This window comes from Oncorhynchus mykiss, chromosome 18, assembly GCF_013265735.2.
Source record: "Oncorhynchus mykiss isolate Arlee chromosome 18, USDA_OmykA_1.1, whole genome shotgun sequence".
Lineage (NCBI taxonomy): Eukaryota > Metazoa > Chordata > Actinopteri > Salmoniformes > Salmonidae > Oncorhynchus > Oncorhynchus mykiss.
Window position 1 is genome coordinate 20,835,665 of NC_048582.1, and position 15,715 is coordinate 20,851,379.

A 15,715-nucleotide genomic window follows, 5' to 3' on the forward strand; every position below is an offset into this window, starting at 1 on the left:
TTGGGAAGCTGTGAGTGTGCGCGTTTGTGTCTGTGAGTGTGTGTGTGTGTGTGTTTGGGGCTAATAAGTCTTCCAAGTGAGACTAACAAAAAAATGCTCATATTGGGACATTGCGTTATTCTTATGGTGGGATAAGGGTATGCATAATGGTTAAGTCTCAGATTGATGATTCAGATTGCTGTTGTCCTTCAGTAGGTTTTTAATGTTTAGCCCCACAGTTTGACGATGCGGTTATGTTACTGCCTTGCTGTGTTTCTCCTACAGTACTTAGCTTCTCGGTGAAGCTGTTCAATGTTTTTCTGACCTTAAACAACCTTGTCTCCATGACGGTTCTTACCATTAGCATATAGCCCAGTGTGTTCCCTTAGCGACATGGTTATATGACATTTTTATGATCTTGATTAGGATTCTAAACTCTAGAATGAAAGCCATGGATACTGTATGTAAACCGGCTTTTCCCCTGGTGATGTTAACTGTACTTATAGAAATGTGTCTTTTCCATGTCTGCGTCATGTCAAATGGAATGACTTCATCACTCTGGTAAGAGCAGGAGGTACTATGTTTACAGATAATAGTGTTAACTTATTTCCCTCTGAAATGTGTTGTTTTCAAAAATGGTAGAGTGTAGTAAATCGTAGACCAAGATGTAAATCAAAGAATACATTTATTAAAATCCATAACTTCATCTTTATAGTCTAGGGAAAAAAATAATGTACACTGAGTATAGAAAACATTAAGAACACCTTCCTAATATTGAGTTGCAACCCCCCTTTGGCCCTCAGAACAGCCTCAATTCGGCGGGACGTGGACTACAAGGTGTCGAAAGCTTTCCACAGGGGTGCTGGCCCACGTTGACTCCACTGCTTCCCGTAGTGTTGCAGTTCTTGTCACACTCAAACCGGTGCACCTGACACCTACTGCCATACCCTGTTCAAAGGCACTTAAATATTTTTGACTTGCCCATTCACCCTCTGAATGGCACACATACACAATCCATGTCTCAATTGTCTTGAGGCTTAAAAATCATTCTTCAGCCTGTCTCCTCCACTTCATCTACACTGACTGAAGTGGATATCAATAAGGGATCATAGCTTTCACCTGGAAAGAGCAGGTGTTCTCAGAGCAGATGTTCTTAATGTTTTGTACACTCAGTGTACATACTGACTTCCCCATTGCATGCCAGCCAGTAGTATAATCCTCAGTGCTTCTAGCAGCCCATATTGTCCATCACAGACTGACTTGCATGTGGCTTGCCACAAGGTCGCCGTTTGCATGAAATCTGTGTATTCAAACACAATCACATCATTTTATATTGTAGTTACCAAGCTGTGAATACTGCCAATGGGAGAGGCACAGACAGCTTGGCACTGCCAGGTTTCCCTCAATGTGGGAGGCTTGGCACACATGACCAGTGATATTGCACCTGCACTTGCCAAATGTTGTTCAATCTCTCCTTTCCAAAATCTTCTGCTATGATTTTTTTCCCCCAACTAATGAAAAATAGCCTCTCTTTTTCAAAAAATGTAGATTTTGTATGTGATATAGAGTAAGAATGTTTCATTTTCCCCTTTTGTGTGTTTGAAGCTTTCCCTTGCCCTTTGGTCCCCTGTGATGTCACAGTTCAAGGTTTTCTCCTCTATTTACAGTCATCTCATGACCTTTAACCTGTAACCAAGTGTGGGTGTTCAGTCCCAGGCAAATTACTTGTTTTCCAATTGTGGGCATTAATGTCATGATACTGACTACTTTAGGTGATATTTTTTTCCATTGAAACTATTTGCATTTAAGCATGTAGTAATTTAAGTAGTTGAAATACTTGTCACTCTGATCCTTAAACTCTAAATGACATGACAGGTTAATTCAGTTGAGGTAAGTATTTTATTTCTATTTATTTTTATGTTAAATCTGAATCACAGACACTAATGATACCCCACTAAGATAGAAAGCTCCCTCGTGAGCACACTTGTGCTAATTCTTTTTTAATCAAAGGGAAGGTGTGTTTCCATGTTTGTTTCCATGTTTTCCTAGTTTGTTGTGTCTTGTGTCAGTGTTGGATATCCATCTGTTTACCCCCACCTGCTAGTACTCTGATTAAAGGCTATGGAAAGATGCCATAAAAAAAAAAAAACCTCAAACAGTCACATATGACAATGCAGTATTTCGATTTTGAGAAGAAGACCAAAACACAATTGGCAATTGTATCAACCCACTCTGGATTCCAAACCATATCTGACTGGCAAACTCAAACCAGACCCACACCCAAAGACGTCTCGAGTTTGACAGCACATCTCTGATAACACCACAGACAAATCCAGTCCTATCTGACCATTCTCCTATTGCTGTGGCCTGTCTTTTCACGCCCCCAGGTCCTAAAGGGTTTCCCAGAGTGTCTCCAGGCTGATATCTGCCTCCACCTCAACGCGAGTCTGCTCCAGGGCTGCAAGGCATTCCAAGGGGCTACTAAGGGCTGCCTGAGGGCCCTGGCCATGAGGTTCAAGACCACACACTCCCCACCGGGTGATACACTGGTCCACTGTGGAGACGTGCTTACTGCCCTCTACTTCTTGTCACGAGGGTCCATCGAAATCCTCAAGGATGACATCGTGGTGGCCATTTTGGGTATGCGCTACTCAAATGTTGTGGTTTATTGTTTCACATTGTCTGTTAATATAATCTTTATTTAACCTGGTAGGTTATTTAATACACTATTTCACAATAACAACCTGAGGAAAGGTTGCAATTAAAACCAAGTTTCATTGTAAACTTCATTTGACACTTCAGATGTATTTTGTGCTTTGTGAAAAAGTCCCGAACCCAAATGTAGGCTAGACACTAGTCATTGCAACAATGACTCGTCTTTTTATTAATGTCGGGCTGTGGAAGGTGTGCTGTTCTCCAGTAAATTGATATCCCGAAGAATTGGTTACCTATGGCTGTGTGAATACTTCATTACAGGATTTTTCACACTACTCAAACACCTCTAATGATTTCCCTCTGCCTGAAGGTCAGCGTAATCAGGCTGTTTGGAAGATAAACATAATCTTAGAACAGCAGCACTGCAGGCACAGTTTCAAAGACTGTTTTTGTCTCTAAACAGTTCAAGCGGTACTGGAAATGAATAGTAACACAGTACAGTTCAGGTGTCACTTCTCATCAAAGTGTGTGTGTGTGTGTGTCTCTTGCCTCTCTGTGTGTGTCTGTATATCCTCTGTGTACTGTTTATAAGAGGCTGGTCTCGCTATTCTGCAATGCCTGGGTGGGAAGCTGACATCTCTAATGAGCACAGATTTTCATGGCTCCCTCCAAGAACACACTGTGATAGACACTAGCGCTGTACAGGAAGGTTTTATTGCTTGGAGAAGAGAGAGAGAGAGGAAGAGGATGAAGGAGAGAGTGATAGAGAGGAAGATAAAGAGTGGGGGGAGAGATGAGGAGAGAGTGGGTGGAAGGAGAGATGGAGAGAGGGGAACGGAGGGTGGTTTATTGGATCATTTATTATGGTATCTAATTGCCAGCTGAGGGTGATGGAGTGTTTGTGGTGTTAGCAGTCGCTGCTCGCAAGAGATATTGACGTCCCTGGGATGTAATCAGAGTCTCTCTCTCTCTCTCTCTCTCTCTCTCTCTCTCTCTCTCTCTCTCTCTCTCTCTCTCTCTCTCTCTCTCTCTCTCTCTCTCTCTCTCTCTCTCTCTCTCTCTCTCTCTCTCTCTCTCTCTCTCTCTCTCTCTCTCTCTCTCTCTCTCTCTCTCTCTCTCTCTCTCTCTCTCTCTCTCTCTCTCTCTCTCTCTCTCTCTCTCTCTCTCTCTCTCTCTCTCTCTCTCTCTCTCTCTCTCTCTCTCTCTCTCTCTCTCTCTCTCTCTCTCTCTCTCTCTCTCTCTCTCTCTCTCTCTCTCTCTCTCTCTCTCTCTCTCTCTCTCTCTCTCTCTCTCTCAGCCATGCGCCAAGCAAGTGTTACAAGCTAAGCATTGTATAAACTGCTCATTTTTCACTAAGCCAATGAGCTTCAGCAAAACGCAGTGACACAATAGGGTCATGCTCAGTCATTGCTGATGCATGCCAGATCTTACAACGCCTGGATAAGTATTTTGCGCATCAGCTAACCACATCATACAGTATGTTATAGCAATCTGTGCCTGACGTTACAGTTGATGACATGGCAGGCAACCATTGGTTGACGCATCCAACGTCTGAGCAGGGGAAAACCACAGGTGTGTTGAAAGAGATGGGTTAATAAAGACTCAGCACGTTCACCAACGGTAAAGTTACACACACAATTATTGCTCTATTTATCGCAGTCACGTATTTCTGTACTAATTCTATTGTGGATTAGTAATTGCAATTAGTGTGCAATCAACAGAGAGAGAGAGAGAGCAATAAACAAGGAATTGTATCTGTAAAATAAAATGTTGCATCAAGGTAAGAGGAAAGACTAGGTGCTTGTCCTGCCCAGGTTTGGACAAAGCCGTATTGACATCATGTGACAATAGAGATCTAGGCCAAGAGCCAGGTACACGCACACACGTTGGTATCTCTGGAGGTGACAGGACAGGATATCACTGCCATACCAACACCGTAAACTGACAGGTCTGCGCATAGGGAAGTCAGGTGTAAAATAATGATATAACTGAGCCTCTTGGTCATTCCAGGTCAGCCATATAAACATTCACACTACCTCCATGTTGTCATATAGTCACAGCCCTATAGACATTCACACTACCTCCATGTTGTCATACAGTCAGCCCTATAGACATTCACACTACCTCCATGTTGTCATATAGTCACAGCCCTATATACATTAACACTACCTCCATGTTGTCATATAGTCACAGCCCTATAGACATTCACACTACCTCCATGTTGTCATATAGTCAGCCCTATAAACAGTCACACTACCTCCCTGTTGTCATATAGTCAGCCCTATAAACAGTCACACTACCTCCCTGTTGTCATATAGTCAGCCCTATAAACAGTCACACTACCTCCCTGTTGTCATATAGTCAGCCCTATAGACATTCACACTACCTCCATTTTGACATATAGTCACAGCCCTATAGACATTCACACTACCTCCATGTTGTCATATAGTCACAGCCCTATAGACATTCACACTACCTCCATGTTGTCATATAGTCAGCCCTATAGACATTCACACTACCTCCATGTTGTCATATAGTCACAGCCCTATAAACAGTCACACTACCTCCATGTTGTCATTTAGTCAGCCCTATAAACAGTCACACTACCTCCATGTTGTCATTTAGTCAGCCCTATAGACATTCACACTACCTCCATGTTGTCATATAGTCACAGCCCTATAAACAGTCACACTACCTCCATGTTGTCATATAGTCAGCCCTATAAACAGTCACACTACCTCCATGTTGTCATTTAGTCAGCCCTATAGACATTCACACTACCTCCATGTTGTCATTTAGTCAGCCCTATAGACATTCACACTACCTCCATGTTGTCATATAGTCACAGCCCTATAGACATTCACACTACCTCCATGTTGTCATATAGTCAGACCTATAGACATTCACACTACCTCCATGTTGTCATATAGTCACAGCCCTATAGACATTCACACTACCTCCATGTTGTCATATAGTCAGCCCTATAGACATTCACACTACCTCCATGTTGTCATATAGTCAGCCCTATAGACATTCACACTACCTCCATGTTGTCATATAGTCAGCCCTATAGACAGTCACACTACCTCCATGTTGTCATATAGTCAGCCCTATAGACATTCACACTACCTCCATGTTGTCATATAGTCAGCCCTATAAACATTCACACTACCTCCATGTTATCATATAGTCAGCCCTATAAACATTCACACTACCTCCCTGTTATCATATAGTCAGCCCTATAAACATTCACACTACCTCCCTGTTGTCATATAGTCACAGCCCTATAAACATTCACACTACCTCCATGTTGTCATATAGTCAGCCCTATAAACATTTACACTACCTCCATTTTGTCATATAGTCAGCCCTATAGACATTTACACTACCTCCCTGTTGTCATTTAGTCAGCCCTATAGACATTCACTCTACCTCCATGTTGTCATATAAGGAAGTGGCAGAAGGACAGGTATATCCTTAACAGTGCATTTGGAAATTATTCAGACGCCTTCACTATTTCTGCATTTTGTTACATTACAACCTTGGTCTAAAATGGATTATATAGTTTTTTACATCATCAATCAACAAATACCCCATAATGACATGTTTGCTAATGTATTTAAAATAAAAAACTGAAACATGTCCCGTGTTCGGCCTCTAGGCCACCAGGTTCCTTACTATTGCGCACACCTGTCACGCGCATCAGCGCCTAATGACAATCACCTGAACTCCATCACCTCCTTGATTACCTGCCCTATTTATGTCACTCCCTTTGGTTCCTTCCCCAGGCGTTATATTTCCTTGTTTCTGTGCATTGTTTGTGCTTCTTGTTTTGTATTATGTTTCATTTATCGATTAAATGATTCACTCCCTGAACTTGCTCCCCACTCCCAGCGCACAAGTTACAAAACATCACATATACATAAGTATTCAGGCCCTTTACTCAGTACTTTGTTGAAGCACCTTTGGCAGCGATTACAGCCTCGAGTCATCTTGTGTATGTCGCTACAAGCTTGCACACCTGTATTTGGGGAGTTTCTCCCATTCTTCTCTGCAGATCCTCTCAAGCTCTGTCAGGTTGGATGGGGAGCATTACTGCACAGCTATTTTTGTGTCTTTCCAGAAATGTTTGATCGGGTGCAAGTCCGGGTAACTCAAGGACATTCAAAGCCTTGTCCCGAAGCCACTCCTGCATTGTCTTGGCTGTGTGCTTAGGTTTTTTGTCCTGTTGGAAGGTGAACCTACGCCCCAGTCTGAGGTGCTGAGCGCTCTGGACCAGGTATTCCTCAAGGATCTCTGTACTTTGCTCCATTAATATTTCCCTCGATCCTGACTAGTCTCCCAGTCCCTGCCACTGAAAAATATCCCCAAAATATGATATTGCCACCACCATGCTTCCACGTAGGGATGGTATTGGCCAGGTGATGAGCGGTGCCTGGTTTCCTCCAGACGTGACACTTGGCATTCAGGCCAAACAGTTCAATCTTGGTTTCATCAGGCCCAAGAATCTTGTTTCACATTGTCAGAGTCCTTTAGGTGCCTTTTGGCAAAGTGGGCTGTCATGTGCTTTTTACTGACGAGTGGCTTCCATCTGGCCACTCTACCATAAAGCCCATATTGGTGGAGTTCTGCAGAGATGGTTGTCCTTGTGGAAGGCTCTTCCATCTCCACAGGGGAACTCTGGAGCTCTGTCAGAGTGACCATCGGGTTCTTGATCACCGCCTTGACCAAGGCCCTTCACCCCCGATTACTTAGTTCGGCCGGGCAGCGAGCTCTAGGAAGAGTCTTGGTGGTTCCAAACTTCTTCCATTTAAGAATGATGGAGGCCACTGTGTTCTTGGGCAACTTCAATGCTGCAGAAATGTTTTGGTACCCTTCCCCAGATCTGTGCCTGGACACAATCCTGTCATGGAGCTCTACGGACAATTCCTTCAACCTCATTGTTTTGTTTTTGCTCTGACATGCACTGTCAACTGTGGGACCTAATATAGACAGGTGTGTGCCTTTCCAAATCATGTCCAATCAATTGAATTTACCACAGGTGGACTCCAATCAAGATGTAGAAATATCTCAAGGATGATCAATGGAAACAGGGTGCAACTGAGCTCAATTTCAAGTCTAATAGCCTCTGAATATTTATGTGAATAAGGTATCTGTTTTTTATTTTTAATACATTTGCTAAAAATTTCTTAAAACCTGTTTTTGCTTTGCCATTATGGAGTATTGTGTGTAGATTAATGTTATTTAAAATATATATATTTTAGAATAACATAACAAAATGTGAAAAAAGTTAAGTGGTCTCAATGCTTTCTAAATGCGCTGTTAGATGACCTCTAAAGACAGCTGAGCTGCATTATGGGAAATACAGGAGGTGATTTAGCTGTTTGTGGGTCAAGGCATATGTGTGTCATTGCATAGTGTCATTCTGTGCATGTTATATTTCACCATGTTTATCAAACCTTTATCTTTCCTTCTCTCTCTACCTTCCATCTCCCTCTCCCACTTTATCTCTCTACCCACTCCCCCTATCTCTCTACCTCCCTCCTTTCTTCCTCCCACATTCTCCCCTCTCTCTCCCCCCCCCCCCCCCCCCCCCCCCCCCTCGCTCCTCATTCTCTCTCTCTTCCAGGAAAGAATGACATCTTTGGGGAGATGATCCACCTGTACGCCAAGCCGGGGAAGGCCAACGCAGATGTGCGGGCGCTCAGCTACTGTGACCTGCACACCATCCACAGGGAGGAGATCCTGGAGGTGCTTGACATGTACCCCGAGTTCGCCGACTACTTCCTCAGCAATCTGGAGCTGACCTTTAACCTCCGAGACGAGAGCGGCAAGGTAAATACAGACGGCCGGACAGACAGACACATCTGGAAAGATGGATGAATGAGTGGGTGGATGGACGGCTGGATGGACCATGCGATCGGTAGGCAGTACAGATACAATTGTAAGGGGTGTATTTTCTTGTTTGCAGCCTCAGAATGCAGAGTCAGTCTACCTCTACCCCAGTGATTCTGATGGGGATGACATCAAATGCAGAAGAAGGCTCACTAACAAGAGGAAATCTTCCGCAGGTGAGTTGAGGTGGTTTTTACGGCTACTCTTTTTCAAAACAGTTCATGTCAACTGAGCCAGCCTGTTTTATACAATATCATGCATGTTAGTTGTTTAGGAGACACTCTTATCCAGAGTGACTTACAGGAGCAATTAGGGTTAAATAGGGTTAAGGGTAAGTGCATTGCTCAAGGGCACATTGAGAAGAAAAGGAAAAAACACCTTGTTGGCTCTGGGATTCGAACCAGCGACCTTTCAGTTACTGGCCAAACATTTACCGCTAGGATACCTGCCTTCATGGAAGTGTCTCCAAGTTTGAGAAGACTGTATTCCTACACAGGGAATAGTTTTAATTTGGCTTCTAAGACCTCTGTAAGATGTGAGGCATTGTTGCAACACACCACTCAACAGTTTGGTATCCATTCAAACTAATTAAATTGGTTACTATGGTTACAGTTTTTCAGAATACAGTTCCATCTCCTAAAATAAACCCCGCTCCCACCATGTCATGCTGACCTGTACTGTAAATTGTTCAAATGTCTAATTCAGACAGATTATACCACATTAAAAGTATGGCAATTGATGTTATACATTTTAAGCCATATCATATCCTTCAAAGCATGCCTTTGGATGTTATCTCTCCTGTACTTACTATTTTCCTTCACATTTACTGACAGTTTCCCTCTCCGCTCACCTTCCCTCTGCTTCTGTAAAGGCAAAGTTGCAAGCACACAATGAAATGTATAAAGTATCTTAACGGCAGCAAGGCTCTGAGGCAGCAGCAGATCTGGTGGGGACCGTTTAGAGCAAGACACCTTCCTATTGTTTGATCTGCCGAGCTGCTGCCTCCCAGAGGAGCTGTCTGTAACAAAGAACCCAGTGTTCTTCCAACACACGCTCATGCATGCACACACACAGACACGCATGGATGCCCCCACACACGCATGCATACCCACACGCACGCACAGACACATCCACCCTGATTGCCCTCCTCCTTCCCCACAGGGACCCAGATCAAAGAGACGTCGGTGTTCTGCGATGGTGGTGAGCGGGAGAGGCAGCTCTACCCCTCCTCCCAGGCTGTAGCCACCGTGGTGGAGGACAGGAGAGACTCAGATGAGAGGGAAGAGGAAGAAGAGGAGGAGGGAGGGGAGGGGGAGGAGCAGAGGCCTCTGTGCTCGGGGGGGCAGGGTTACCCCTTGGTGAGGGACCACACCTTGGGATTTGGGCTGGGGGACGTTGTTCCGGACGCGTCGGGGGGAGGAGACAATGTGGAGAGGAGCCAGTCTTATAAAGGTACAGTTAGAAGCCTCTAAAGATCCCTACAACAATGCTTTTAATGGCTAGGTCATTTTGGCTAGACCAAAAGCTGACCCACCAATTCAAATGAGCTCCATAAGCATTCAAATATCAAAATAACAATGTATGGGTAGCACAGCACGGAAGCCAGAGGGTACAAAACAACCAATGGTCACACGACAAGACATGTCCTTTCAAGCCATTTTCCACAGAATATTGAGTAACTACTGTAATTAATTTGGAAAAAAGGAAATTACCCTGGGCCACTGGAGCAGGATGTCACACACATTAAAAATCCCCAAAAAAGGATTAGGGCTCATCGCCACGGCAACTACCATTATAAGAGGATTATTTATATCCGACAACCAACCAGGGTCATTGGTCTGGAAATGCAGGGTTTCGAACAAACTCTGTTAGATGTTTTAATTTACTGTGTATATGCTGTTATTCAGTGGTAGAAAATGCACCAATGATAATATTAAAGCAGAGTGCCTCGACTGACACAATATCTATTGTTGTGCTGTTCTCGCACAGTGTTAAGGCATCATCTAAAACCAAGCAAAACAGGAGGTAAACGAGCTATGAAAATAGAATAAAGTGCCTGGGGCCAGGAGTTTTCCCTGGTTAGGAAACATGGTCAGGAAAACCTCAGGCCCTACATGGTCAGTGAGTAAGAAGAAGACAGAAGGACTGGTGAGGCTGGCTTCTTACAGGCCATAGGTTAATTTCAGACCTGGCACTCTTACAGGTTTGTTGGAAAATCCTCTGTTTTATCCCTTGCCAATTTGCCAGCAGATGCCAGCTCATTATCTTGTTGATGACTGGTTGGCATTAGAGATGGCATGACCTACGGTGACCAGCTTGTGAAAGAGATCATGAGCTTAGCTTGTTTGTTTATGCTTTGTTTATCAGCCCCACACACCTACGACACACACACAGATACACGCACGCACGCACGCACACACACACACACACTCAGCCTCTTTCTCTCTACTCCCCCAAACACGACTTTCACAAATAATTATCCCTAACATAACTACTTTCATTGTAAAATCCTCAACTACTTTTCTAACATGTTAACATGAATGATGTGGTAAAAAAATATTAAAACTGCCTCAATATGCCCGTAGCCACTGTAACAATAGGCTAAATTAAATGACACGTTTCTATTCGCGTCTCCAGAGTATTGAGCTCCACAATGAACATTCCTGTCGGCATGTGGTGATTTGAGAGTAATATGCTGTAATTCAGTTCTTAAGCGGATGACGATGATTCCTGGTTTGAGTAGGTGGCAGGCGCTGGATATTGATTCCTGTAATCACCCCAGCATGGAGGCAATATAAATGGTGGCTTCTCTTCTTGACGTCTTTCATTACTGTAAAAGCCATCTTCCAAGACTCAATCACTGAGTCTAGTGCAGTGCTTCGGTCGTCACTAGTTACCACAGCCACCAATTCACAAACCCCCGGCCTATTTCTACAATTTCTCTACTTAAAGTCTGATTTTAAACCTAACCTTAACCCTAACCACACTGCTCAACCAAATGCCTAACCCTAACCTTAAATTAAGACCAAAAAGCACATTTTTGATTTCATTAATTGTTACGACATAGCCAATGTTGACATTGTGGCTGAGGTTTCTAGTGGCAACCCAGTGTTTCTCTAGCCTTGCACTGGGTTAAGGTTAGAGTACATATTTGTTCTAGGCCAGCAGTAACACATCTAAATATCTAGCCGTTGGTTAGTTGAATTGGTTGTTTTACTGCTGGGCTACAATAAACATGTGCAACCTTTTGGGGTACCCGAGGACTGGAATTTGAACCAACAAAGGTGCAGGTTTTACTTCTAGCCCTGCACTAACACACCTGATTTAAGAATCAAGGGCTGGATGATTGCGGTATTTATTTCTATATCAGGCTTGCTAGTGCTGGGCTAGAACAAAACAGTACACCCCTGTGGGTCCACAGTACTAGGACTGAAGAACATTGTTGGCATTATAGTGATATAACACTGTGGCAGGCATCTGTCAGGTGTGTTCTATTCCTATCAACACCCACTCAGTAGCAGTAAAAGACTAGACCAACTTTTTTGTGCCTGAGGGAGAAGTGATTCTGGACAGAGTGCTGCTATTACAGTTTCTAACATTCAGGGAACAATGTGAGTGAGAGACTGACTGATGCTATAACTGCTGGTTATATAGTGGGGCCAAATGTGGCCATTGATCAATAAAATGGTAGCCTTTGACAGGACTGGTGTGGACGAGGGACCGCTATCTAGTCAGTGTTAGTGGATAGTGCTCTGTGCCTTCTCAAAACACTACGGTTATCAGACAATATTGTTGGTCAAAGGCCTGTGAATCATACCTAACTAAAAAGGATTCAATGCTCTGTGGGAAATGATTGGTGCTTTGATTTAGTTGTTTCATAGGTTGATAATGGTACATACATGTGTTTTTGCATGTGTGTGTGTGTGTGTCTAGACCTGCGTGGGGAGGAGTGGGGGTGCGTGCGGCCCAGAGAGGTCCTGGAGGAGTCGGCCCAGGACTCCCGAAGTGGGGTAGTAGAGGAGGACAGTGAGCCGGACATCACCTACGGAGAGGTGGAGCAACGTCTGGACCTGCTGCAAGAGCACCTAAACAGGTGAGTGGAAGGCGCGGGTGGAAATTCTGATAGTAATTGGCCATAAGAAAAAGCACAACTTTAACCAAGCCGTTCTGGTGGTAAACAGTCTACACCAGTGGTCACCAACCTTTTCGGAGTCAAAATGCATGCTGAGATCTACCGCTCTGATTTTTTTATTAACACAACTTTTAAAAATGTAAGCTTATGCAACAATAACCAATTAAAACAGTACTGTAGCAATGAGGCTGTGCAGTAAGCTATAGGCCCAATACATTATCACCACATACTGGCTTTGCTTGAATTTACCTGCCAATGCATTGTTGTTCGGGACATATTTTTTTAATAATCTTTCCAAATTTTAGGTAGGCTATATGATCACACCGGTAATAGATCCATTGTTGTATTACTTGTGAGGCACAGCTGAGTGAGCATACATTTAAATAATTAGCTTTTTATTTTACTGGGCTGATGGTGCCTGCATCTGATGGTCAGTCTCTCCCCTTCCTCCACTGACACTGACCAAAAAGGGACACAGTCTTCCAGCTGATGGCGAAACTCGAGTCGCACCACATTATTACTGTCTCATGCACAAATTAATGTTGTTACTCATATGAACAGAGAAAGTAAAACATTCCTCGACATTAAAAAAGACCCAAGCCGCTAATAATAACAACGCAAGCCTATAGATACACTTTCCTACGCATTCATTACTGCTGCACTGCTTGTTGTAGCGCTGAGTGGAAATAGGAAGAACGCGCATTTTATGGCTTATAAAAGTATTGAATACAAAGTGTTGACAGTGCTGAGTAAGAACTTAAACATGAACTCACTCAGAAAAACAGCAGCTCTTTGCTATATTCGTTGACAGTCTCTCTCTAGTCATGGTTTTCAACGTTTTGAAATCTCACTGTATCATTTTTCTCGTAGCTTTCTTTTATGTCTGCTAAATTACTGCAGACTCAGTCATCTGAGCAATCTGATTGGCCAGCGGAGGCATAGTGCACTTGATTACCTCTCCAAGCCCACCGGGAAGGCAGACTTTATATCTTCAGAAACATGAAATGGCAACAGTTTGCCTTCCCAGCGCGCAGGGCAGCTGAATTGGCTACACCTACCACCAACAGCCAGAGACCAATAAAAAAATTGGAACACAAGGCTTTATTGTTGTTGTTTTTTACAGAAATGTGGCGACCGACCAGTTGGTGACCACTGGACTACACCATCTTCAAATAACCCCAGCCCAACTATCACTACATCCCACTGCACTATAGACTAGATACACAAGCAAGGTTTTTCCAGTACAACATCCATCAGAATACAACTGGTTTTACCGTACGCATCCACAGTCCACTGAATCATTACTTGTAAAGTAAGGCTCACTATATAACACAGAGAGTCGACTTCTGCATACGTTCTGCGTGGAAGGGATCCAGCTGCTACAGACAGCAGACAGCATCGCCTATTTTTAGCTGACGCCCGTGAGACGCAATCGCAACACAGACAGCAGACGCCACGGCAAAGTTTGGATGGGAGGGTTGGGAGATGGTGAGGGGCAACAGCAGACAGAGGGAGGGGTCACATCAGCCAAAAAGTGGGAGGAGGCCTCTGAGTCAGTCCGACTTTCTCTTTTTATTTATTTCTCTCTTCTCTTCTCTTCTCTCTCTCTCTCGCTCATATATAAATATATATATATATATATATATGTGTGTGTGTGTGTGTGTGTTCCGTCTATATATAGCCTATGCTCTCTTTCACTTTTCTCTCTCTCTACTGTCTCTTCCCTCTCCATATCCCTTCTTCCACTGGAAGTGGCATTTACAGACTGGCCACCTCAGGCTCTTTGCAGGCGTAGTCGCTCTCATTTCTCCTGCTTTAGGGAGGTAATGGGCAGACGCCTGGCCACTTAACAGACATGGCGGCCACACTACCCTGCCTCATCTAGCTGGAGCACGCCTGCCGGGGGTGTTGATCGGCTCAGATTGCCTTACAGCTCAACAGCAACTGTGACAAACACTGGCTTTGTTCTCTGTCCGCAGTGCTCTGAAGGCAGTATGGGAGTGTCGTGTCTAGATACAGTACACAGGTCTGTGTGTTTGTCATTGGAAATAAATCAATTAAAGTGATATTATTCAATATGGGCTTTTCCATACATTGAAGGTGTTGTATGCAAAACTGGAGAAAAATCAAGAAATTATCATTCACAAAATAGAGAAGCACACATGAAAAGAAATTGGGATGACATTTTGTTTGGGGTGGAAAGGTCTGAAACAGATAAAGATGTGCTACAGGACAGAGTCGCCTTAGTGTCTTCTGTGAATTGTTTGGGTTGGGGCTCCCTCTAGTGTTTGCATTGAGTATTACTGACTGCGCTCTCCCAATACAACCCCAGACACGTGCATAAAACAAAACCTACAGTAGCTAACGCTAATACATGGTTAATACATTGAGGACCTATTTTAAGGTGCTCAGACTTTTACATAAATACTGCATTGACGTCAGTGGCGGATTTATTTAAAAAAAAAATGTGAATGACGCATGTGGATCGCAAGCTAGGACCCACCCCTGATGCTGTCTCCCTGGCTCTCCCCACCCACCATCCAGGCTGGAGTCCCAGATGACGTCAGACATCAAGGCCATCCTCCAGCTGCTGCAGAGGCAGACCACCGTGGTTCCCCCGGCCTACAGCATCGTCACCTCCAGCCCAAAGTACCAGAGGCCTGCCATCAGGGTGCAGCCTGTTTCTGTCATCAGGATCACAGAGCCTCAACACAGCCTCAACCCTGCTTCACCACTGGCCCAGGTATACTGAACCAGCCCAGGTGAACAAATACGGTCTACACTAGCCATCAGAGTACTGTGTTATACATAATGGCTCTGTATATACTGGCTAGGCACATTACACTCCCCTGTCTATATACTGGTCTATAGGTGCATTATCACTGTCTGTTCTGTATACTGACGGATGGTTACATCCTCCCTGTGTGAGTTTTGGACACTACAGAAGTCAATATCCCTGCCTGAAGTTGTTTGTTCTCAGTTTGCTGACCAGCCTGGTCTCAGAGCAAAACGTATTATATTTTACTAAAATCCGTGCCACTCCATTTAGTGTGA

General features: G+C 44.0%; 1 protein-coding gene across 4 annotated transcripts in view; it reads left to right on the forward strand.

Annotated features, from left to right (window-relative positions):
* Positions 1 to 15,715, forward strand: part of LOC110495798 (potassium voltage-gated channel subfamily H member 7) — a 69,575-nt gene that overhangs the window by 49,596 nt on the left and 4,264 nt on the right. Inside the window, exons 11-16 of one of the 4 annotated variants that reach the window (XM_036952248.1) lie at positions 2,367 to 2,619; positions 8,264 to 8,469; positions 8,606 to 8,705; positions 9,691 to 9,981; positions 12,463 to 12,622; positions 15,206 to 15,404. In XM_036952248.1, the coding sequence (XP_036808143.1) occupies positions 2,367 to 2,619; positions 8,264 to 8,469; positions 8,606 to 8,705; positions 9,691 to 9,981; positions 12,463 to 12,622; positions 15,206 to 15,404 (1,209 nt within the window). Of the gene's footprint in view, positions 1 to 2,364; positions 2,620 to 8,263; positions 8,470 to 8,605; positions 8,706 to 9,690; positions 9,982 to 12,462; positions 12,623 to 15,205; positions 15,424 to 15,715 lie in introns of all 4 variants that reach the window. The other 3 variants (XM_036952249.1, XM_036952250.1, XM_036952251.1) reach the window with 3 other exon arrangements.